General features: G+C 38.5%; 1 protein-coding gene and 1 long non-coding RNA gene across 3 annotated transcripts in view; one reads left to right on the top strand and one right to left on the bottom strand.

Annotated features, from left to right (window-relative positions):
• Positions 1 to 22,993, bottom strand: part of LOC105015058 (ephrin-A5) — a 58,865-nt gene extending 35,872 nt beyond the window's left edge. Inside the window, exon 1 of one of the 2 annotated variants that reach the window (XM_020053748.3) lies at positions 21,901 to 22,993. In XM_020053748.3, coding sequence (XP_019909307.1) covers positions 21,901 to 22,025 — 125 coding nt within the window. In that variant the 5' untranslated portion in view covers positions 22,026 to 22,993. The remainder of the gene's footprint in view (positions 1 to 21,900) is intronic. The other variant, XM_010877898.4, reaches the window with a different exon arrangement.
• Positions 22,994 to 23,056: 63 nt separating this feature from the next.
• On the top strand, positions 23,057 to 24,722 carry LOC109616628. Its single transcript, XR_002197861.2, has 3 exons — positions 23,057 to 23,145; positions 23,509 to 23,629; positions 23,912 to 24,722. It is a non-coding gene; the product is annotated as an uncharacterized LOC109616628 (long non-coding RNA).
• Positions 24,723 to 25,025: the final 303 nt, after the last annotated feature.

Below are 25,025 nucleotides of genomic sequence, written 5' to 3'. Positions count from 1 at the left end.
GCTGCTGTTTTTGGCAGTAGCTAATTAGGATCCTAATAAAATCCTAAACCCTGCAGCCAAATATTTTATAGCAAGAGCATACCCTGATTTTGCAGTATATTATTTCAAGTGACAATTACTTCTGTTGTGTAAGTTTCCATCCTACAAATGTTAAGACCAACATACAAAATCAATACATTCTGGTATCACAAGTAATCCCAGTATTTTACAACTACCTGGGTTGGTGAATGTCTGGCCCTATAATGTTTCTGGCCAGAAGTGCACTTAAAGGCCATTCAGCCAGGGCATTGGTCAGTAAGACCATAAAATCCCATTCGTAAAGATGTTTTATTTGTTTCCTTGGTGTGCTCGCTGCTTAGGTTTCCATCGGAAGTCTTTATGGCTGAGCGGTAATATTTCTGTCTCCAGACGAACCAGCCCATTGAGTTATGGAATACTGAAACAGGCCAAACCATGGTTTGTAGTCCGAGAAGAGGCTGTAATATACAAACCCAACAGAATCTAAGTAATGTTACTTAAAATGTACAGTAATAACTATGCACTACAGATGTTACATTTTAATGAATACAACTGAAATATTAACACTTTGTCAGATAAGTATTGGTAATTAATGCAATTATGTTTTATGGAAATTAAATTGCTTTGTATTTCTCATAAGTAGTGGGGAACTTTTCTCAATTAAAAAACATACGTTAATAAATCAGTCAACCAAAACTTTACGCATGTTGTTTAAAACTGCAAGCAAGGCTGACTACTAAATTCTATTTTATTGAAAATGTAATCATTTAAATTCTCTGATCTATCAGATACATCTGGTCCCTCTTTTCTGAGGGCTTTAGCCTCTGACCACAATTACCAGGAGCGTGGTTATTTCAGATGGGTTCCTGCAGCTTTTATTGCAGGTATTTCTCGTGAAAGGTAGTCGGCTGTTTTGAAGTGGGGCAGGGAAGGATAGCTTGGACCTGGCATCTTTGTTTAACAGACAAAAGAGGGTTGTTTGGTCATTAGTGCGTCTTTGTAGAGGCGTGGCTTAGTGTGATATACACCCTGTTACTGGAGATACCTCGCCAATCTCTGCTACTACATGATAAAGAAACAAAGATGTCATAAAGATGCAACATACCCATAAAAACACAGTCCAGACCTATTTAAATAACCAGTGAAATTCTAAATTATTTCAATTAGATACATTACATATGAAAACACAACCCAACCCATTCTGTCTCTCAACCTAATTACTATGAGAAAGGGCTAATATAACTTATTGAAATCCTTGTACATAATCACCAAACAACTAAGTGTGGTTCGGTGTCTTGATTCACGGGGAACATAGTATTCTGCTTCAGCGAAGACATCTTATTGGAGGACAGACGCTGAGCTGTGATTGGCTCGAGGGTGACATTCTGTGTCGACTGTGCGCCAGAGCGTGGGGACCTGTTACTCCAGATGCCCTTTCGTCGTCCCCTCCAATGTTTGCGGCCCCACGCACGCGATCCTTTGCTCCGCCTGGCTGCACCCTCTCATCGCATTACTTCTGCTATTCTAACTCCTCCATCAATTATGCACTAAAATAACTGAGGGCCCTGGTGGAGCCAGGGTATAAAGGGAGATCATCAGCGAGGGCCTGCCCGCATGTTCCCTCTGTGACGCCAACAAGAATGATACCGGTACCAGGGCATCAGCTCAGCTAGGTCACCAGTGAACATGGCATAGATGTGTCAAGCTAGGCTCTAGGCTGGGGCACAACGTGGCAAAAACTCAGACACAGCCAAGCCATTACCAAGCCATTACCATGCATTAAGATGTTCAAATGGATCCTATCGGTGGATTTCATACTGAATGAAGAGAGGGGGGCGGAGTCTGTTCAGTGCAAATACCCAGGATTCTCAGCAGACATATTTCCTGAAATAAAATGGAGTCGAATATGGAAGGAAATGGCGGTCTATGCTTCCCTTCACATCAAAAGACAGTTGAGAGACAGGCAAGGAAAAAGGCAATGAAGAGAATTAGGACAGACGAAATCCGTGCAGTCTGAGAATTCAATCAACAGTGCTAAACCTGGGGTGGAGACCAAATCGTATTATTTTATCAAAGTAGCTTAACCAAAAAAAATAATGGGCGGGTGAGAAAAATGCATGAAAGATCGAGTGAGACAAAATGTCGACCCATACATTAAAGTAATGTTCCTGACCTGAATTTCTTCAGGTTGCGTGTGAAGGTTGCTGTCCAGGCTCTACTGTGAGATCGCAAACAGCATTTTAATATTTCACGAGTCCCAAAGCACAGAGCGTGCTCAAATACAACAGGAGCAACCTCTTTCTGTCTCTATGGGACAGAAAGCCAAACTAAAGGTCCCGCAAAGTCAAATCAAGTTCATCTAACGAACACTGTTCTTCCCTCATATCAAAATGTCACTTGTTTATGTTGTATCCAATCCAAAAACATTATATTATAAATTCCAAAACATAGGCAAATATTATAAAAACATTGAGCTCTGGGGTCAGAGTCCCTACTCAGCAGCATTCTATGAGAAATGATGTTACAATGTTTCATCAGATACTTTTTTTCATTGGTTAAAGTTAATTTACAGCAAACTAAATTAAAGAGGAGCATTCTTCTTTATCAATATTTCCATTTGATCTAACCATATAGAACACGGTCTAAAAGTTGTCTGATCTTACAGTTTTTACAAATTATTTTATGCTTACACTACACTTTGCAGTAGGAAATATATTATGTACACCAACTATAATTAAATCAACAAAAATAGAAAACACCTAATTTATATGAAATAAAAATAGAAAAATTATTATAACTTTAGAAATATTGATGTTAGATAGACCTGTGCAATTACAGGTATCTTTTTGGGTTAGGGATTGGATGTAGTCTTTTGGGTAAACCTCGAAGAGCTTACACACCTGGATGGCGAAAAATACCATTCATTCGTGTTCTGAAAAACACCCCAGTCTTTGGCAATTTCAAGCCATGATATGGATAATATGGATAATTATTTATTTGCTATTGTATTGGATTTGATCCCAAAAATAATTTGAATATTTGTTATATGGCCATTCTTTTTGTTACTCTGTAATTAAGGTCATTATTCTAGAGTCACTACAATGTAGTTGAACCTCCCGTTTGTCCTATCACAACAACGGAACACTTGCTGTTTAATCCCCAGTGACCTCATGGGGACATTTCTTTCCTTTCCTGCAGCTCAGGTTAGAAGGAAGACTATATATGTGATGGGTCTGGGTGGTTTTACATAATCTACAGCATATTTATTAACTTGATTATATTTGGAGATATATTTTGTAAAAAACATCATTGTCTTTGTAGTTCCATCTGTGCCTGAACATCAACACTTGAATGAGGGACCTTACATATGTTGTCAATGGCATTTTCTGCTATATATGAGAAAATTATTTAAGTGAATTATTTTCTTTTCAGTTTTTTTACATAGGTCTATACACTATTTTCTAGAATATTACTGTATTCATATCTAAGCATTTCATGTCTGGATTTCACGGTTGCCCTTTTTTACTCCATTTCACACACAGACATGTGATATTATTCAATATATTACATATCTGAAATGTGTCATAAACAGCTCTGCAAAAAATTAAGAGAGCACTGCACCTTTTTCTTTCCTTTTCAAAATGTTTTAAAAGGAAAGTTTTGAGTGAGGAACAGAAGCATTCAATTTGCAGTTGTCACTTAATTTTAACCCTTCTGTTCTTACCTCAAAACCTTCCTTTCCAAGTTTTTTGGAAAGGAAAGACTTTCCAATGAAATTTGCAGCGGTCTCTTAATTTTTGTCAGGGCTGTATATGTACATGTTTATATATAAACATTTATTTTTGTTTACCAAATACGGTTGTTTCCCAGTATTGCATAATTACCATCATGCTGAAAACAATCATACATTTTTGCATAACAAATAGTCACACAAGTGCTGGGAATTCAGAGACATGGTTGATATACATATAACTACCTTCAAAAAAGTAACTTTGAATATGTCAAAGTAAGAGAATATCTTTATTCTGAGTTACTCCCAAACGGCTTAAACACATTTAGTCTGGTATTTGAAATAATCCATGGCAAAACCATATTGTTCATTTGTTGAAAAAAGTCTAACCCACCTATTTTACTGCATGCCTAAAAAATTTGTGAAAACATATGCAAGAAATATATAATTATTTGATTTTATATCAACTTAAAAATATATATTTCCATTATGACATAATGCAATATTTTGACTAGATCAATGACAAAATCGCAGCACATTTATTCAAATCCCACAGTAATCCCATAAAAATAAATCTGAAAACTGAAAAAGGGTTTTCACCAATGAAGCCGAAAAACTCAACCTCATGAATTACATTTGATTAAAAATATTATAATAATTTCAAAAGCCACACTAACCCAAAAAACATTCCAAAAGCATTACACTGAGACTTAGCTGTGCCTTTGCTGCAATCACATTTGTTTTACAAACTTGAAATAGTTTGAAAAAGTATGTACTAAAATATATAAAACATAACTCCCTGTGCCAATCTGTCTGATTGGTGCCACCAGTGTGCAAGGTCTGTGTGCCATAGACCCAATCAGTAGTAGCACTGGTAGAATTCCAGGAAGCACCACTAAAACCTTCATTATAATGGCTGGATGTCTGTGGAGCTCAGACTGAGAACTTGGAACAATAACTATGACTAATTATTAAAGATAGAGAAGTGACTCCAAACAGGCTCTAGGCACTCCAGCTCCAGAGAGCTGCCAGGGTCCATATGGAAAAAAGAAACAGACAGAAAATGGAGATCATTCCCATTTACTTTCAGATTTTTCTCTCTATTCTCATCCTTAACCTGGCCTAAATTTCACTAAGCCAATTTGTTCAATACAGTTTTTTGACCCATTTAAAGCTGAAACCATAATGGAATGGAACACTCACTAATAGGAGGCATAGGGCGTTACTGCAGTTCAGTGCAGGAGAAAGCATTCAGATATTTGTAGATTGACTGGATACTCTTTGAGTCCAGTTCCATTATCTGGGCTTTGGCCTACAGTCTGTTTCATTATGGGCTTTTCTGCGAAAGTGTACTGTAATAGGAACAGGGCCTGGGCAGTATGTCATATATACCTTTATTCCGGGGTAATTTGGAAATAGCCATGGAATTCAAAACCATCAATACTGTTGAAACCAGGTGTTGAAGCTTTTAAAATACATTTGAATATTTTTAGCTACTTTTTAAGGAAACATCTGCAGCTGTGCAAATATGGAAAAGGTAAACTGTGTTTTTCATTCTCCTGTTACATTATGGTTAATTTCAAAGCTCATCCGTAGTCCCTAGTCACACAGTGATTGTACAAACAGAAAATGAAGGGTGACCAGAGTGTCGGGAGCCTGGCCACAGCTATTCTAGTTTCATTAAGGAATTCTAAATACTAAATGTTGACTGCTAGATCTCTTGATATTTAACGGTTAAAAATGTCCTAATAATCTGAATTAAATACACTTAACAATAACAACACATGTTATTTTAACATATTGCTATCGATGTTCTTAATATTTTCTAAAGTAGACTTACACGCTCCGATCCATGTTCATTGAACTTGAAAAGAAATGGGTGTAAGTGAAGAACACAATTAGACCTTAGACTCAAACAATTATTAGGCCACAGTGTCTGTAAAAAAGACAAATGTTCCGCAACCTACAATTGGAAAGTTTGGAATTTGTTTGCAAGTTTGCATTGTGACCAAAGCAATATTATTTACATCCAATCCCTAACCCAAAGATTCCAGTAGCATTGCTATATCATTCTGATATTCTGATATCTGATATTTAAAATATTTCATCAGATTCTGTGGGGGTTTCAGAATCAGAATCCTACAGACCAATGCAAAACAATTTACAGATTTTAGTCTGTTAGATACAGCAGCAGTTGAATAAAAAAAATGCAGATAAATGGTTTATCTTTTCACATCAAATCTTTTCAAAGCTGGTTTGGTTAAGAGATCTATTAATTTAAAAAGTAACAAAATGCTCTGAATGTCTGTTAGTCTTTTTGTTCTAATTTTGTTCCCATATCCTCTCATTTAGAATAGCCCAAAATGCATACCATATTTTAGATATTTCCATCAATAATAATTTTGAGATGCATTTGCATATGACTTTGCTCCTAAAGAATGTAGGCACATCAGTTCCAGAGCAGCAAAACAATTAGATTGTATTGTGCATCATGCTTAGTGATAAAACAGACGTTTTAGAGGATCGAACCCATCAATTATCATGGGTGAATTGTGATAGACTGCTCTACAAATAACAATATTAAGTCTTCATAGCTAGCTATGTTATAAGTTATATGTTGCCAACATTTCGTGACCAAAGGCATCTGTTAACAGCTTGTATTTTTTTGTCTTTAGTATTCTGGCAACGTATTCTAAAATGTTAACTCTCTACCATTTTATGTATTTGAATACAGCTGGCTGGTGTCAGCTGGCTGGTGAATTCTCTACACAATTTTAATTTACTAAAACTAGCTAATTTGATGTTTTCAGTGCAATGAACATTAATGGTTGCTTTAAACCTTTAGTCTGCTCTACAAAACTCTGCACAATATTTCAAACAAACATATCCTCTATCAACAATGAGTGTGCTGTTCGTAAATAAAGTAAATGGTATTTTTTGCTTTTGTATTTTACCAGGAGAAAAACCCTTGTATCCCAACCAAACAGACAATTGTGATGATTAATGTGAAGCGTCTCACATTTCTTTCGTATTCACTCTCCCAGTTGCACACTCACATGCAAATGCAGAGACACGGAAGAGATTTGCTAAGTAAACTCATTCAACCTATGTGTCATGCCTGTGTGTATCCCATAATGCTTAATTTGTACAATTCTGGTTCTCTCTATTAGCTTAGGACATGCTAATACAAAGCCACTGTTGTATTCAAATACATAAAATGGTAGAGAGTTAACATTTTAGAATACGTTGCCAGAATACTAAAGACAAAAAAATACAAGCTGTTAACAGATGCCTTTGGTCACGAAATGTTGGCAACATATAACTTAAATCAGACAAGGGCATTTAACGTGACTGAGGAATTAGAGGCCCTACCCAGATGATATGCACAACTAATAGTTGTCATTGTCATTAAAGAAATATGTACATTAAAAAAAGATCCCTTCTAGTTTTAGAGTAACAGCCCACCGTATACATTGGAATTCGGATAGTAGGAATTTTAACCTATCATAGCCCTCCTCAAGATGTGTCATTGCACATCTTGCAAATCATCAGCAGAGGCCAACCATTTAGTAAATAAATTAGTGTTCACTCGCATTCCCAAATTGGATGATACCTTTAAAAAGAAGCAGAGATTGGGTGGTCTAGGCTGGGCCAGGGGTCTAAACCACAGCCTCCAGTGCAGGATCAGATGTTCTTTTCAGGTGACTGTGCTAAATGCTACCTCCGATTTGTACAAGCTGGTAGCATAGCAAGATTACAGAATATATTTCAGCTGGTTTTCCTGGGGGCAATGAGAAGATTTTAGTTTTCCACATGGCATCATCCACCCATTTCTACTGATCTCTTTACCACATCGATTCTATAAGGGTGCAAAGTTAAATCAGCGATGGCATTTTGTTAACATTTTATTTTACTCATCAGCTAGCATTAGCATCATTAGTCTACACATTGTATTTTGCTGTTATTTATAGAAACACCTGAGAATGTCCTTATATAAGTTTCTTCAAAATAGTTGCTCAAAGTTTGAACACCACAATAGAAGTGTACACTGTGTCCCAATTTTGAAAGGATTTGCAGTAATGCATATGTTCCATGCTGTGAAGAAATGAGATTAAGGTATCAGAGAATTTAATGGTATTAAAAATGTAATGCATTAAAGCGTTATTAACCAACCCTAGTATGTCTTCAAAAGTTTGCCTGAAACTTGACATCCCACATGGTCATCTTGGGGAGCATAAAAACGGGGGAGGTTCTCTCCTGCAGTGCATCCTACAAATGTCGAGGGGGGGGGGGTTCGGATGGAGACTCAGGTTATTACTGCAGTAACTTCAACAGCCCCAGATTTTACATATATATATATATATAGCACATAATTGTAAGCATTGCTAACCTTTGGGTTATAGAGGTTCAGTGTGGTTGGAAATGTGTCTATGGTGCTCAGTGCTGGTAGAATATTCTACAGAATATCCCAAATGACGCAAGGTCGCTATGGAGGTTTCCATGGCATCGGAGTCAGAGGTATCGTCTAAATGCCCAGATAGTATAGTGTGGTGGCGGGGTACCATTGATAGAGTGCATAGACGCAGAGATTCACCATGTGGGTTAAACTTCAAATGAAACAAGTCAAATGTTTCCATTTTCTTGGGATTTTATATACAATCTCAATCAAAACACATGGGTGAACTGTTGGAGAACACAAGTGTATAGTAAATCTAACAGTAATGAGGGGGAACTACCCTGCTTAATTGACAGGGGGCTTGACGAGCGAGAAGCAGGTGTATGAGAAAAGAATACCTGGAGCAAAATACGAAATAACACAGGGCTTTGGGTTGTTTAAATTACTGTATGCTCTTGCGATATATTATATATGTCAATATTGCAAATTTGATGTGAATTTGATTAATTGTACAGCCCTACATAGAGGCCATTAAAACTGCAGTCTTCCCAGCCGAACACTTTCAGTCTGTCAGTCAGGAGGCTTAGGAACAATTTAGGGCCTTTTAGCTGCAGTTCCAGAAGCTTTACTGCAGTCATTAGGGGCTGGACCTGATTAATGTGAATGGTCAGGCAGGCTCTGGCTTTCGTGGGGGAGAACAGAGTGGGTGAAGGGTCTCACAGGAAGTGTTTTGTGTCTCCACACAAAGGGAGGCTGACCTCTTAAGCCCCTTAGAGCCTCTCTGCTAATACCCTCACCGGTGCCTACAAAGACACAGGGATGCCATTTCACCACTCACATTTAAAGAGCAACAAAAAGCCCAGCCGAGACTTAAACCTGAAGAAACAGCAGAAAAGTTAACATTGGAGCGCTGGAGTGAGAGTTGGAGATTAAGGCTGGAGGTTTTGCTTTAATCCATTGACTGTCCAGCGTGCCTGAAGTGGAGGATGCCAACTTGAACTTATTGAAGCTGCTGAGAATGTCATCCAAACAAAGCTTAATACAAACAGCATGTCAGATATGGTTGGAAATTGCCAGAGACCTCATGATACCTTATTATCTTGATATTTAAGTGCCAATACGATGTTTATCGTGGTTCAATTCTATTCCCTATTATATTGCGGTAAAACACTAGGAATTTATTGCAGATTATATTTCAAACATATTGCACACTATTATGTCAGCGATGGCAGGTAGCCAAGTTTACGAAAATGTGACCAGTAACAACAAAGTTGCTGGATTGAATCCTGAGCCAGCAAGGCGAAAAATAAAGATTTTTTTTCTTTCCCTGAGCAAGGCAACCCTAATTGCTTCTACGTCGTTACTATAAAGGCAAATGTGCTTTCAGTCAATTTATCTGGCAAGTTTTGGTGCAGGTCCTGCCAACAAGAGCAAAAATGATGGCAATGCTGTCAAAACAAGTCATTTGAAAACAACTAACAATAACAGTGAATAGTAACAAATAGTATGAGTGAAAACCTACCCAAAGTAAACACACTAAACGTTTCTTAACAAGACACCCACTTAACAACACCCTCCTCTTTTTAGCCGCTGTCAGTCAAAAGGTGCCAGCCTGATAGGCATGCCTCGTTAGTTTGAAGAGAGTGACAGAGCGAAGGCATGCCTCCCTGTGCTCACCGTAGCAGAGCAATGGGACTGGCTGCTTCTCCACAGGAGGACTATTTTCTCTCTCCATTTCTCTGATGCCCAAACGTCCCTGAGAAGATGGCTGCCACATGCCTGTCTCCAATCACACGCAAAGCCAGGGCAGGTAATCAAATGTGGACTTTAACCCCACAGCATTGCCGATATTCCCTATCCAACCCAGTGCCCTTTCTCCCATAGCGTCCGTTACCCCTGTGATTTGTGTCTCGCTCCCGTTGAGCCCCTTCTCCTGGTCGTCTCCTTGCATATTCTACATCACAAGGGCCCATCATAACACCCTCTCTCGCCCACTCTCTCTCTCTCTCTCTCTCTTTCTGTCGCTCAATAAGAGCATGTATAGTTAAAAGCGGCTATGGGCCGCTGAGTACGCTATGAACAATAGTGTCCATTCACGCAGTCCCGGGCTGGGAGAGGGCTGAGGTCCTGAGACCCAGTCAATATTTGGACGCGGCTACTTTTTGTGTCCGTTTTTATTAATCCGAGCGGAACCAAGCAGCAGGGAGCCGGGAAAAGGCTGGGGGGGGGGAGAACGCGGGTAAACACGCTGAACAATGCAAACGGAGCAACTCACAATGCCACTGGGAAACTCACAACATCGACTTGCCACAAACTGAAAAACGGTGTATTGTTTCTTAAGTGGAGATTATAAACAAGCTAGAAACAAGAAAACACATCAGAGGTCATTTTGCACAGCGGAGAACCATCTGTATCTGCCACTGCAAGGATGTCATGAGGTTAAAAGAGCAGCCAAAGACGAATTTTCACAAGGACTACAGAATCAGATTATACTCTAACTACATCCAACAATTTCCTCAGGAAATAAAAAGAAAACATTTTGATCACTACCAGATAGTAACCATGGCTAAAAAAAATAGTGGGCTACAAGGAAGACAAAAAAAGTATTTTGAATGTCTTGGATAGTAATATGTCACATCTGTTGTAAAGGCTTTGAGGGGTATTATCAGAGCTTAAACTGCAGCCCCTGGGGTGACAGGGCTCTGGTTGAATGGTGGAATCCCTCTCCCCAGCTGTCAGGCCGTTAGTCCAACCCAATGAGGCTCTTTGATGAGGAAGGGTATCAGTTTCCATGGCATCGGAGTCACAAACAGCAGGAAGATTAGGAACGGAACTCAGACCTGATTCTCTACTGATCCCACCTATCAGCAACAAATAAACACCTTTGCCACGGCAATGTGTGCCTGGGTCCCATTTCAAGCCTGGTGGTTTTAATGAAGGAACAAACGATCAAACTAAATACAGGCCTGTGGGGAATTATCTAATGCTAACTCAATGACAATTATAAGATCATCAACTTTATTCACACATTTCCTTGTTAATTACACATATAATGACATTGTATTACTGAAGAAACTGCATTAATGGACCTTCAACATGTATGTTAACCAGCCACCACTAGGGCTCAAAATTACCATGGACCTCACACTACAATACTGATGCAATACTCAGCTGCTGATACAATATGCATTGTGATTCTAACTATTTTATGTATTGCTATCTGATACTATGATTTTACTGTGATTCAATCTTACATACATATTGTCTGCTGCAGATGGAAAATACTGTTTCAATAGTCCAAACAAAACAATACTGGGTAAAAAATAATATCTTGATATGTAAGTATAGTGAGTTTCCCTCCATAACTAACCACTATACAAATATATCCATTTAGCCATTTCTACAAGACAGGGATGTATACTTCTTATCTTTAAATAACACTAACAAGTCAAACAATATCCCTGAGTCATTATATCTATTGAGGCTCAGTGGGTTTATGTTTCATCAAGAAGACATTGAAGCACTTCATTTTCTTTTCATTAAGCAGATTATAATGACCAGTGCGCCTAACTGTCCCTGAATGAGGCATTTGTACCTCCAAGCAAGGCTGAATTGTCATTATAGTTCCACTCCAGCACCATTGCTTTTGATTCCTACTACTTTAGTGTATCAACAAGGTGGTCAAAATGTGGATAATTTTTTCTTGGTATTGGGGGAGATATGTTTATTAAGCTTTCAACATACTTGACACCTATGGCCTACATGTTTTGAAACAATACAAATGTAAAGGAAATGTATTCAACATTTCCCTTTTCACAAGTCACTTTCCATTTCAATTACAGAGACCCCGTAGGGGATTTCATGAATGGCTGAGTGTGGACTGCAGGACTGCTGTGTTGGGTGCGGTTTATCTTCTGTGGTCAGAAAAAAAAACTCATCTGGAAGTTGTGACTATACCACAGCAGGCTGTGAGCTCTGGTGGCTCAGTAAGGTTACATTACCCAGCAGGCTGTGGGCTCTGATGACTGAGTAAGGTTACATTATACAGCAGGGCCAGGGGACCTGGTCCAACACAGAACACTGTTACATTATACAGCAGGGCCAGGGGCCTCTGAGTCTTAGCATGACCCACTGTTACATTATACGGCAGGGCTAGCGGCCTCCAAGTCTTAGCATGACCCAATGTTACATTATATAGTTGGGTCGGATTTGGATTAGGCCCCTGAATGAGAAAAGGAGACAGTCATTTAGAGTTACTCATTTATTTACCCGAGGAGACCTATTCTCCTCAGACAAAACCCAGGCAGGGTGCCATTGCATGGTCATCGCAGAGCATCAGAAAAGAGGCTGGCTCTGCCCTGGCTGTAACCCTGACTATAGTCCCTTCTGTGATGCTCTGTGATGGTTAACCCAGGGCCTGCTTGGTTACCACGGAGTGTGTGACCTCGGCATGTGTTTGTCTCTCACAGGAGCAAGCACCACGCTGGGCCTGGGCCACTGCTGAAATGCCCCTCTGGGTTCCACTCTTTGTCCACCCCAGCGTGGGGTGGGAGGGGCAGGGGGTAGGCGAATAGAAATGGGGGCATGGTAACAGAGGAACGGGACTTTTTTTTATTTTGGCGGGAACTGTTGGAATGAGCTAAGGACACCAGGAGTTTATCAAAGCCATGCATTCATATCTTACCTGTTCCCTTTATTCTCCTAAACTGCACACACAATCCCTAAAGTTTACCACAAACAAATAAAACACAGGATTATTTGTACACTTTGTTGCAAAGCAAATCACCTGGGCCGATCAAAAACATCTCTTTTGATGAGTCATCCTGAAACTGTTAAGTTTCAGGAGAAACTCAATGGGAAAAAACCTGATGGTGCTGTGTTACACATGACACAAAACAAAGCAGTACACTCATACTTCAAACTATTTGCTAAGTTGCAAGTCACCCAGTATGAATAACTGTTAGTCACCATGGGAGTCAACTCAACATATTTATAATATCCCATACAAATCTAGTAGAGCTTCAAAAAAATTATCCTAAAATCTGTTTCTAGACAAGAAAAAAAAAGAGGACAAGGCATTAGAAAAAGTAAGGATTAGAGAAAAGATATATATGAAAACAAAACAAAATGAAATAAGCCAAAAACACCAAAGCTTATAAGATGGTAACTTCAAGGTGAGTCTAAACTAAGGGGTATGACAAAACAATCACAGAAAACATCTCATAACATCACATTAAGAAGTAGCTCATCATTTAAACCCTTGGGTGCCAAGGTTGGTAAAGGGAAGATCCAAAAAGCTTCACGTCATTTTAGCAAGTCATGATCTCTACGTGGTGGGCTGACTTTTTCAATGCTTCAAAATGTATAGCTGAAATGTCATGTTTTGCATCAATGATATGTACAGCTACAGGGTTGTATTGGTCAGTCCTACATATTGTACTTATGTTCATTTGCTGTTTCAGCTGTCTGGAAGATTTGCCAAAGTACACTCAATCACGTGAACAACATAGCATGTACATCTACAACATTACCCCAGATTGATATGCTGCCTCAACGCATTCATACCCATATCAGCTAAAAACAGTATGTCATCATATTATGGTCTCAGAGAAAGGAGGAAATAGAGTTGGTTACAGGTTAATCAAGTAACAACAGCCTGGAATTACTATTAAATAAAATTAAATAAAAGTCTACAATGTTGTTTGGTTTGTTGTTTGAGATTTATACTGTGTAATAAACAGAGTGCAAATTACACATTTTGCAGTTGGTCTCTGTTAGGTTAATACATTTTATGGCCCTAAATGCATGTCTTTTAATGGTAAGAATTAATACCCTTTTCTGTGGCATAAACACAACCAGTCATGAGCTTTTATCTTACTGTCAACAAATCACATAAAGTAAGCCACATGCACACGTTAATCCAAAATAATTCTAGCATGTAAAGTTTCGTCCAGAGAGAACCGATTGTGCTCGTTTCCAGACTCAAAACCGGGCCGCAGTGACTTGGTTTGCAAAGTACTGTCGCGAGTCATGTTTACGATAATTTTTTGGGGCGGAGTTTTACAGTCATTTGCTTGACCTGCTGCCGCAATACATGAATACAAAGCATTGGTTGCGACACGGAATCAGGCCTCCTGCAGGTCTCAAACACCCTGCGGGATCTGGTCGAGAACGAGAGAAAATTGATGCAAATTGCAGAGATGGAACATGGGAAGGGGCAGAGAAGTGAGTCTGATATTGAGGGGGACCAATATTAAACCACGTGTTCTTATTATTGCAGGGGACCAATTTATCTGCTACTAAGGTCATATTTACATTAGTTAGACTTCTCTTTGTTTGTATAATCACTTCCATAAAGTTTGAATTTACATTGGCATATTCAAGACATACAACGCAGGATTGTAAGCGTCACCCAAGGGAAAAATCGAAAAATATACATGCGCACTGCACAGAAACATGACACATGTTGGACACAATTGTCTTAACACTAGCAAACCTCCAGGAGTGGCTTGAATGTGTCACACGCTACAATGGAAGGTGGCGCATCTATGTATCGATACTTGCAAGTTGACATAGGAAATTAGACTAGGCTCTCGAGATTTCTTCAATATGTCTCAGAAAATATATTGCAATGTATATAAGCCAAAACATTGGCGATGGCATGTCCAACATTTCCTATAGCCATGAAAATGTGTTCCATTTGGTTTACTGGTATTTATGTGGACCACCTACAATAAAACTGTGTGCAATTTGGTCCGTTTTTTTCTGTAAACTCAAAGATGGGAAGTTGTGCCAAGACCCTCATATAACTATTCCGTATTAACAAAGGGATGTTAACAAAATTCTTCTACTTGACTGTAAACCAATCTAACATTTTGGAAATATTTTATATTTTCACATCACTTAAATCAACCGACAATCCAACTTTTTAATTACATTGCTGGCAAAACTAACTAGCAAACACGAAATCATCAGCTTGCTTAAATTGTTTTATTTATCATAATGTTGTAGACATACTACCAGCCTATTATGAGCAAATAATATTGGAAACAACTCTATGAAAACATCTTCATTAAGTTCCTTATTATCAGCTGTGTAAAGGTTTCCACCAGCTCAAACAGGAATCTACTGTACTGGACATTACAATACGCATTGCAAAAACAACAGGCAGCTGGCATTGTGAGACTTAAAACAATGTTAGCTAGTAGCTTTAACCTTAACTAGTCAAAAGTAGATATCTAACTGCCATTATTTTAACATTTGCGCCGCATAGCTCAGCGGCTCCCCTTCCAATCCGGCGCTCCACTTCGCCAGTGTACTAACCACCAGCAGGAGAGTGACGGCAGCAGCGCATCCCGAGGACGCACCGGTTTCCAATCACTGTTTAGTTGTGTTTATATTTTGTTGATCACCCACTGCACCTCACGATGATCTGTTTTATGAGCGTGCTGGTGCGCTTGCCTACATTTACAAAAGGAAAATAACTTACAAAGAAAACATTTGAATTGTTCGTTTTGTTTCTTTTTCCTTTTTGCCTCTCTTTTACACACTCGTTATACTCCCACCAACACAATAATATATTTAAATGTGTATTTGTTGCCATCCCTTTTATGAGTTGCTATCTCAGCTAACATTAGCAAGCTTCGCAAATCATGTTAGCTTTCGTGACTTTCGTACAAAATACTGATTATCAGTGGCGTCGTTAGCCCTGGGCGTCCGGGGCTATAGCCACGGATCTTTTATGAATAGCCCTGGATCTCAAACGGACCAAAACAAATTATAATAAAAAAATAGCCCCAGATCTATTAATCTATAATTCCGATCGTGGATTATGAAATGTAGACTTTTATGCCGCTAGCGTGTACATTGACATTTTCTGCATATAAATTCAAAACCCTGTATTTATGTTTGCAAAAAAATCCTTATATTGTTGTAAAGAATTACAACTTTGACATGCTAATCCAAGAATGAAAAAAATATATATAAAAAATAATGTAAGATTAATAAATACATTGCCGTCTGTTTTAAGCAATATAATGGCTCTAAAGAGCTGTGACATCATATGGGATCCATACATTTATACTTGTACGCATAAAAAAGTGATTTTTTGTTTTGTGAATAAAGAAAGTATAGTTGTTTTTCATTTAGAGATTTTTCATAACATTTCCATTCTTACTGTCATCGTTCATACTCCTAATACTTTTATGTTTTGCAAAGGATTAGTTAAACATTTCAGAAACATTGCTTAAGTTTACAGAAAAGGTAACTCGTTAGGGCTTGGCAAAAACCTGTTTCTAATCAACAAAGGCATGTGCATAATCTGATGCATGATACGCAAAAACGTATTTTCACCAACATATTTTCACCAACAACTCTGATGTTAGCGAGGACAAATTCAAAACTGTGGATGGTAAGGAGAGTCCATGCTTTTACCAATGTAATGTTCCGTAAGTAAAAATGAGCATATATCTAGAAACAAGTTTCCAAAAAAGGAATAAGGGAAATTAAAACAAATAAGAACAGTGGACTGATCATAAAATTAGAATGTGCATTAATAAATTACAAAAAATAACTAAAGAGCATAAGTAAGGTGCAATATTTTATCCAGTTGAGGGTTGTGTGTGTGTGTGTGTGTATGTGGGAAGGGGTAATAGATTTGTCCAGTTGAGGGTTGTGTATGTGGGGAGCAGGCTATAGCCAATTTGGTTCCAGGGGCATATTCATGAGGCCTACTGCTGTAGGAAAGAAACTTTGTTTGTGGGGAGAGGTTTTGGTCCTGTAAGACCTCAGCCTTCTACCCGAAGGGAGAGCTCTGAATAGTCCATTTCCAGGGTGAGAGGGATTGGCCCCAATCACTGCCACCGCCTCTGCGTCCTGGAGGTGTGTAGGTCGTGTAGAGACGGCAGATTTCAACCAATCACCCTCTCTGCACAGCGGATGATGTGCTGCAGCCTGACCTTGTCTTTAGCAGTGGCTGCAGCTTACCAGACGGTGATGGAGGAGGTCAGGATGGACTCTATGACGGCAGTGTAGGAATGCACCATCATAGTCTTTGGCAGGTTGAACTTTTACAGCTGTCGTAGGAAGCACATCCCCTGCTGTGCTTTCTTTGTAGGAGAGGTGATGTTCAGCTCCCGTTTGAGGTCCTGGGCGACGGTGATGCCCAGAAAGTAAAACCACTTCTTTTTAACAATACCCTGTAAGCATTTGGGAACTGAGGAGACCAATTTCTGTAGTTTTGAAATTGAAATGTATTCCCAATCTTGCTTGATATAGGATATCAGCTGCTCAACAGTTCAGGGTCTGTTTTGTCGTATTTTTGCGCCAAAAGTGTTTTCAGAAGTGTTCCTAAGCGCATGCAGTGATTTCCACTACACAATAATGTCTGTTTTTAATGCTGTGCAATCTGAGGTTCCGAAGAACACGGCCATCCAATATAGATTTTCGGCCTTGTCCCTTGTCTTTTGTTGCCGCAGTCCCACATATTTTTCAAGAAACAATAACATTTCTCAATTTCAACATTTGATATGTTGTCTTTGTACTATTTTCTATTGGACATCGGGTTTACATGATTTGCACATCCTTGCATTCTCTTTTTGTTTACATTTTGCACAGCGTCCAAACTTTTTGAAAACGGGGTTGTACAGATACTTCAGTTGCAGTCAAAGCCATGTGGTTTTATAACTTTTGAAGGATTGAGCCAGTGCAGGAAATAATATTTACAGGACTAGACAGACCAGCGATTAAAATTATTCACATGTCAGCTTTTCACACACTAGCCATTCGGTCATCCAGCTTCATGAGGTAGTCACCCGGAAAGTATTTTAATTATCAGGTGAACAAGACTGTTCAAGCATTCCAGGTGACTACCACATGAAGCTGGTTGAGAGAATGACCAGAGTGTGAAAAGCTGTAAAACATAAATGTATTTTTTTTTTTTTATATACTTTTTGTTTTTGCTACATGAATCCATGTGTTATTTCATAGGTATGAAATTGTCAATATTATTCTTCAATGTGAAAAAAGAAAGAAAGAAAAAAAATAAATTTAAATGAATAATTGTGTCCAAGCTTTTGACTGGTACTGTAAATAACCAGCCTCTGCAAAAATAATTATATTTTTGAAGAAATCATTTGGGGCTATTCATGAACAATATTGCTAGCTGTCAAGCAGTTGACAACAGCAACCATCAAAAAATAAATGCTTTAAGCCACAGATGCTAACATTTTCATATTTACCACTGCAGAAAAACTATAGAAGTGATTAAATGACCATTGATTTGGAGCACCCCCAACATGGGGGCACATCTCATTTTCCAGGTCAGATGATACTGTGAAGATTCCCCACTTTTCTGGCAAATAATCACATGATCTACTTTCCGTATTGCTTTACGCAGACAACAGTAACTGGCAATGACAGTAACAAACTAACCTACAGAATATTTTTGAATTCTATTGTAGAATCACGTAAAAAGGCATTCATGGCATGTTATAAGGTACAAGACATTGCATGGTGTGTGTTTGTCATAACCAAAAAACTGTTTCATTTTTCCAAGTGAAACAAATTGTATTTCATTTCATCATTAGATCTAATTCAAGGGAACATTTTTGGTGAGTTTAGCGCTCAATTGCATACAGTTGTGTGCCTTAGTGAACTCTAACATGAATCCATTGCTAATGTTAAAGAATGATTTTCCAACTAACAAAGGACTAAACGTTTACAATCTGAATAAGCAATACAGACTAAACAAAACATTCAATTTATCATATTTAAATTGATAAAATGAGCATGGTAAAAAAGCCAAGGAAAGCCATTCTTGGTAAACTGGTAGACATTTATAAACCAATTCAAATCAATCTACTCCAAATAGTCTAAAACCCTTAAAACAACATCAAACCCAGATTTATGTTAAAGTGTGTCTTTAGGCGTTAGTGAGACACTTGTTTGGATAAAATGGGACACATTTCACATTTTAAATACAAGGATGGTTGACTGCACTTGGGACTTGTTTTGAACTCATCAATCATTCTTTTTAGAGGCTTATAGATAACACAATGTCCGTTTGAAATGTTGTTATATTATTAACTTTAACAATAACCTTTGACTAGACCCTTATCATGCCCAAGCTCTGTGAAAATAAGTCTCTAAATCTGAGAGTGCACACCTTTTCCTTGATCCTGACACACCTTTATAATCCCCCAAATGCTGGCCCCTTTCATTAATTGAGCGTATTTTCTACTTTTCCTTTCTTACATCATTGTGCTTCCTTTCAGATCCTTCTTATTTCCCTCAAATGTCTTGCTCTGCCATGTTTAGGTTATACTGTCTACAGAACTGATTTTAAGATGATATAAAAAACTTAAACAATATCTTCCTATGAACTAGTATTTCAAATAACATTAATTGCAATGACATTATAAAGAATTGTGAATTGTTTTAGCAGAAAAGGACCCTAGTAATGCAATCCCACTCCCATTAAATAGCATTTTAACAGTGAGCAGAAATTACATATTCACATTAATGGTTATAGGCTTATATAAAAAAACACTATAGCAATATATATTCATGTTATCGCCTAACGTTATTTTCAATAAGCCTGTTTTTGCAGTGCAAGATTTGCTATTTTAGCGCAATAGTTTTTTATCAATAGGTCACCATCCAAGAAACCTGACCTATGAAAAAATTACCTTCATGCACAGCACACATTCAGCAAAAACCAAATAACATGTGTTGCTAATTGGGTTGCAAAATGATCATAGTACAGAACCTTCCATCACAAATGTCCCACGACATTTCACGTCCCACTACATATCATGTCCTGCTACAAATCATGTCCCATTGCTGCTGAGTTCCACTATTCATTCTTGGTTATTTTTTTCTTGGGGAATAGGATATACAGTGGATATAAAAAGTCAACACACCCTTGTTAAAATGCCAGGTTTTTGTGATGTAAAAGAATGAGACAAAGATAAATCATGTCAGAACTTTTTCCACTTTTAATGTGACCTATAATGTGGACAATTCAATTGAAAAACAAACTGAAATCTTTGAGGGGGAAAAAGGAAAAATAAAAACCTTAAAATAACCTGGTTGCATAAGTCTACACACCCTATTATAACTGGGGATGTGGCTGTGTTCAGAATTAACCAATCACATTCAAACTCATGTTAAATAGAAGTCATTACACACCTGCCATCATTTAAAGTGACTGATAAATCACAAATAAAGTTCAGCTGTTCTAGTAGGATTTTCCTGACATTTCCTTAGTTGCATCTCAGAGCAAAAGCCATGGTCCGCAGAGAGCTTCCAAAGCATCGGAGGGATCTCATTGTTGAAAGATATCAGTCAGGAGAAGGGTACAAAATAATTTCCAAAGCATTAGATATAACATGGAACAAAGTTAAGACAGTCATCATCAAGTGGAGAAAATATGGCACAACAGATCCATTACCAAGAACTGGACATCCCTCAAATTTATGAAAAGACAAGAAAACTGGTCAGGGAGGCTTCCAAGAGGCCAACAGCAACATTAAAGGAACTGCAGGAATTTCTGGCAAGTACTGGCTGTGTGCTACATGTGACAACAATCTCCCGTATTCTTCATATGAATGGGGTAGGGTAGCCAGACGGAAGCCCTTTCTTACAAAGAAAAACATCCAAGCCCAGCTGTAAGTCCCCCAAAAGCATGTGGGAAAAAGCTTTATAGTCTGATGACACCAAGGTTTAACTTTTTGGCCATAATTCCAAAAGGTATGTTTGGCACAAAACACTGCACATCACTCAAAGAACACCATACCCTCAGTGAAGCATGGTGGTGGCAGCATCATGCTTTGGGGCGGTTTTCTTTCAGCTGGAACCGGGGCCTTAGTCAGGGTGGAGGGAATTATGAACAGTTCCAAATACCAGGCAATTTTGGCACAAAACCTTCAGGCATCCGTTAGGAAGCTGAAGATGAAGAGGAAGTTCACCTTTCAGCATGACAACAACCCAAATCCACAAAAGCATAGCTTCACCAGAAGAAGATTAATGTTTTGGAATGGCCCAGCCAGAGCACAGACCTGAATCCAATTGAACATCTGTGGGGTGATCTGAAGAGGGCTGTGCACAGGAGATGTCCTTGCAATCTGACAGATTTGGAGCGCTTTTGCAAAGAAGAGTGGGCAAATAATGCCACCTCAAGATGTGCCATACTAATAGACTCCTACCCAGAAATACCGAGTGCTGTAATAAAATCAAAAGGTGCTTCAATTAAGTATTACGTTTAAGGGTACGCACACTTATGCAACCAAGTTATTATGAGTAGATATCAGTTTGTTTTTCAATTGAATTGTTCACGTTATAGGTCAAATTAAAGGTGATGGAAAAAGTTCTGATGATTTGTCTTTGTCTCATTCTTTTACAACACAAGAACCTGGCATTTTAACAGGGGTGTGTAGACTTTTTATATCCACTGTAGGAAACATTGATGAGAAGCGTCAGATAGGCCTTCATATACAAATATTATTTTCATACGACTGCCAATGTGCATCCATACAATTTATGTTTATAAGCTTTATAGCCAAGTAACCAACTACAAATGAATCATTGTCAGCTTAATTCCGCATATTTCCAAATTCCCAATGCAATAAATAGTTGCCCTGTATTAATAGATAGTAGACCACGGGCCATTAACACCAAAAAATGAATGAAGTGGATCCCGCATGAAGTTTTGGTTTGTCGCCAGTCCTAGCACACCTTGCGGTTACGCATGACTCACCTGGGATTGGTCCGGTTCCAGTAGACGGCATAGCGGTCGGATACCACCTTGGAGGCCGGCTCTTGGCCATAGGCACACATCCATAAGACCAGGGAAATGAGCAGGATAATTTCAACCTGCGGCATGGCTCCCGAACTTAGACACCCAAAAGTCCCTCTTGATGTAGCGCCCACCGCGGTAGAAAATGTCAACTTAACAGTGAAATAATATTCACATCTGAAAGCTTTTTAAATTGTAATTGTCAAAATATATCTGTTGATTCCTCTGACGAATTGATGGCATTAATTCACCAAACAGTTATTGAGATGAAGCTTGAATTCACATTTGGAAAGTATGTTTCATTCACAAACAAAAAATGTTTTGCAGTTGGGGCAAAATGTCTTCAATATTATCTAAAGGTCCGCTTGAAATAAATACGATTTCAGTAAATACTCTCATCAGGTAGCATCATAGCAACAAGCGCTCTTCGACCGTAGAATATCTGGGATGTCAAAAATACGCTACTATGAACATGCATGTATAACTGTATAATATTTGTATCATACTCGATCCACCAAACCTTTTTTAAAAACAAATTGTGAATTATTATATCCTCGTTCTCTACGTACTAACAGTTTCTGCAACTACAGTTTACGCAGAGTAGAATTGTCGATTTTCAAGACAATAACCGCGTAGTCCAGTCTTGAATCTGGTATGAAATTGTTCAAAAACACTGGAATAAAAAGTAACTCCAGAGAACCAGCGAACTACAGACAGTGCAGTGTTCCTTGGCGCTGTCCTCGTTCGGCTATGTCTTCGGCGTTGACGCTGGATTGTCACTGTTTCAGAACTGTGAATCTCTTACCTACTCGAAACGGAGCCATTAAACGCTTTCGAGGCAGAAATTGAGTTTATAACATTCTCAAGGTGAACATAGATACTTTGAAGTGTCGCCAAAAAAGAGGCAAATGAAAGGGTCTGTATAAAGTCGCGTAGTTCTGCCCGAAGAACTGAACCTGGACAGTGCAACGCTCGATGAACCAGGCATGCATTGCATGCTCCCGACTGTGCCAGCGCGGGTACAGTTTCAGGATCGCGCACAGAGTCTAATTGGTTTGCAGTTTGAATGATGGGCGTTTCGCTTACAAAAACATCCCTCCTCTTAAAAAAAGCCATATCTCCTTCAAGCGACGTATCATTTATTTCACATGGTGGACCTACTAGCAATGAGGTCCCCAGATTTTAAACGAGATATCAGCTCGGTAGGTAGGTATACATTTTCACACAGAAAGGCGCCTTTTTACGCAGCGCACATAAAGTATTTTCAAATAAAAAATGTTTTGCGCCATCTATAGTGTCAATGTATGCTACATCTAACCTAAATAGGCTACATATCTCCCGTAATTGTTTATTTTCACCCATGTAGACAAAGAGGGAAATCTATAGGCTTTAACTTTAGCTCCTGCAGGGTCACTTCGATGCATACATTAAGCCACTGTGAACAGTACAATGCTAAGTTGTGGTGGTAACTGCTTAACGTGATGTAGCCTACGGTGTTAAATTACTTCCCCTATACTTTGTTATTTATTAAAACATTGAAAATGTTTTCTTCCTTGTCATGTTTTTAAGCCTTAACAGAAACTGTTATCAGTGTACGCCGGTGCAGTGCTCTCTGCAGAAGACTTCCAATGCATACTTGGCGCCCCATAGTGGAGGTAAAGAAAGGGCCGTAAATTTGGTGTAATTTGAGGTAAACAAAATAATGTTTTCTACACTTCAATGTATAATTTTAGGGATTTCATCATAGGCCTTTAGTTTTTATTGTGAAACTGACATATTACATTTACATAGGTATTCAGATGGTACTCGAAATTTGATTAGTCTGGGTCCCATGTCAGAACAAAAACTAAGCCATGAGGTCAAAGGAATTCATTCTTAGTGCTCTGAGTCATGATTGTGTGTTAACACAGATCTAGGGAAACTTCATTATTGTGAAATGGAAGATGTTTCAAACAACTAATATTCTTCCTAGAACTCACTGACTGGCCAAACTGACCAATCGGGGGAGAAGGGCCTTGGTGAGGGAGGTGACCAAGAACCAGGTCATTCTGGTGGAGTTCAAGAGTTCTTGTGTGGAGATGGGAGAACTTTCCAGAAGGACAACCATCTCTAGCACTTTACCAATCAGGCGTTGATGGTTGAATGGCCAGACAGAATCCACTCCTCAGTAAAAGCCTCATGAAAACCTATTACTTGACAGTCTTTTACTGAGGTAGCTACAAAAGTTAATATTCCAAACTAATTATTGTGAAACACGGCACTGCTCATTTATAATATATGTATGAATACACCTTATGATCAAGCTGGCTTGTTGCCTTAACTGTAGTTACTAAGCTAGGCTACCTAACTAGCTAACTATATATCTGCTAACCTACAATTTAGCCTGCTTCATTAAGAGTAATGATCTAGATTTAAGACTGACTGCTTTTGAAACAGATTTCTTTGCGTTGCTGCTTTTGGTTAGCTGTACACAGTATTTGCTGTAAAAGTAGTGTTGCTTCAACAACAGGCAGTACAAATCTGGCTTTGTAAAACAACATTAGCTAGCAGCTATTAACTTAGTAACTTAGGTGGAAGATATTTAAAATGTGCATGTGCTGAACTGCTTAGCAGCATTCCTTTCATGTCATATGAAGGAAGTAAATGTGACTGTCTGTTTGTGATATTGTGAAATCTAATCATTGGTGCACCAAATACTTAGCTAGATGAAAAATAAAACTGCTCAACAAAGAATATCAACATCATTTACACATTTATTGATTTAGATTGTGGTTTCAGACTGTGTTCATTTTCCTAGAGATGGCTTCACAATGCTTGGTTTCATCACTTAATACTGGACTGTGTTAAACTCCTCCCAGGTCTCAGAGATCCTTTTGAACACTGCTAAGTGTGAGGTTGCCTAAACATTTGTTGTTAAACACTGTCATTCTGCTATCACTGCAGATATATAAATATTCAGTGCTAGTCTAAAGTTTGGACACACCTACTCATTCATTCAAGTATTTTTTTTTATGTAATTCTTTTGCAATATTTTTCACCATGTGGAATAATAATGAAGACATCAAAACTATGAAATAACACATGGA

Source organism: Esox lucius, chromosome 14, assembly GCF_011004845.1.
Source record: "Esox lucius isolate fEsoLuc1 chromosome 14, fEsoLuc1.pri, whole genome shotgun sequence".
NCBI classification, from domain to species: domain Eukaryota; kingdom Metazoa; phylum Chordata; class Actinopteri; order Esociformes; family Esocidae; genus Esox; species Esox lucius.
This window is presented reverse-complemented; position numbering and strand designations above follow the sequence as displayed.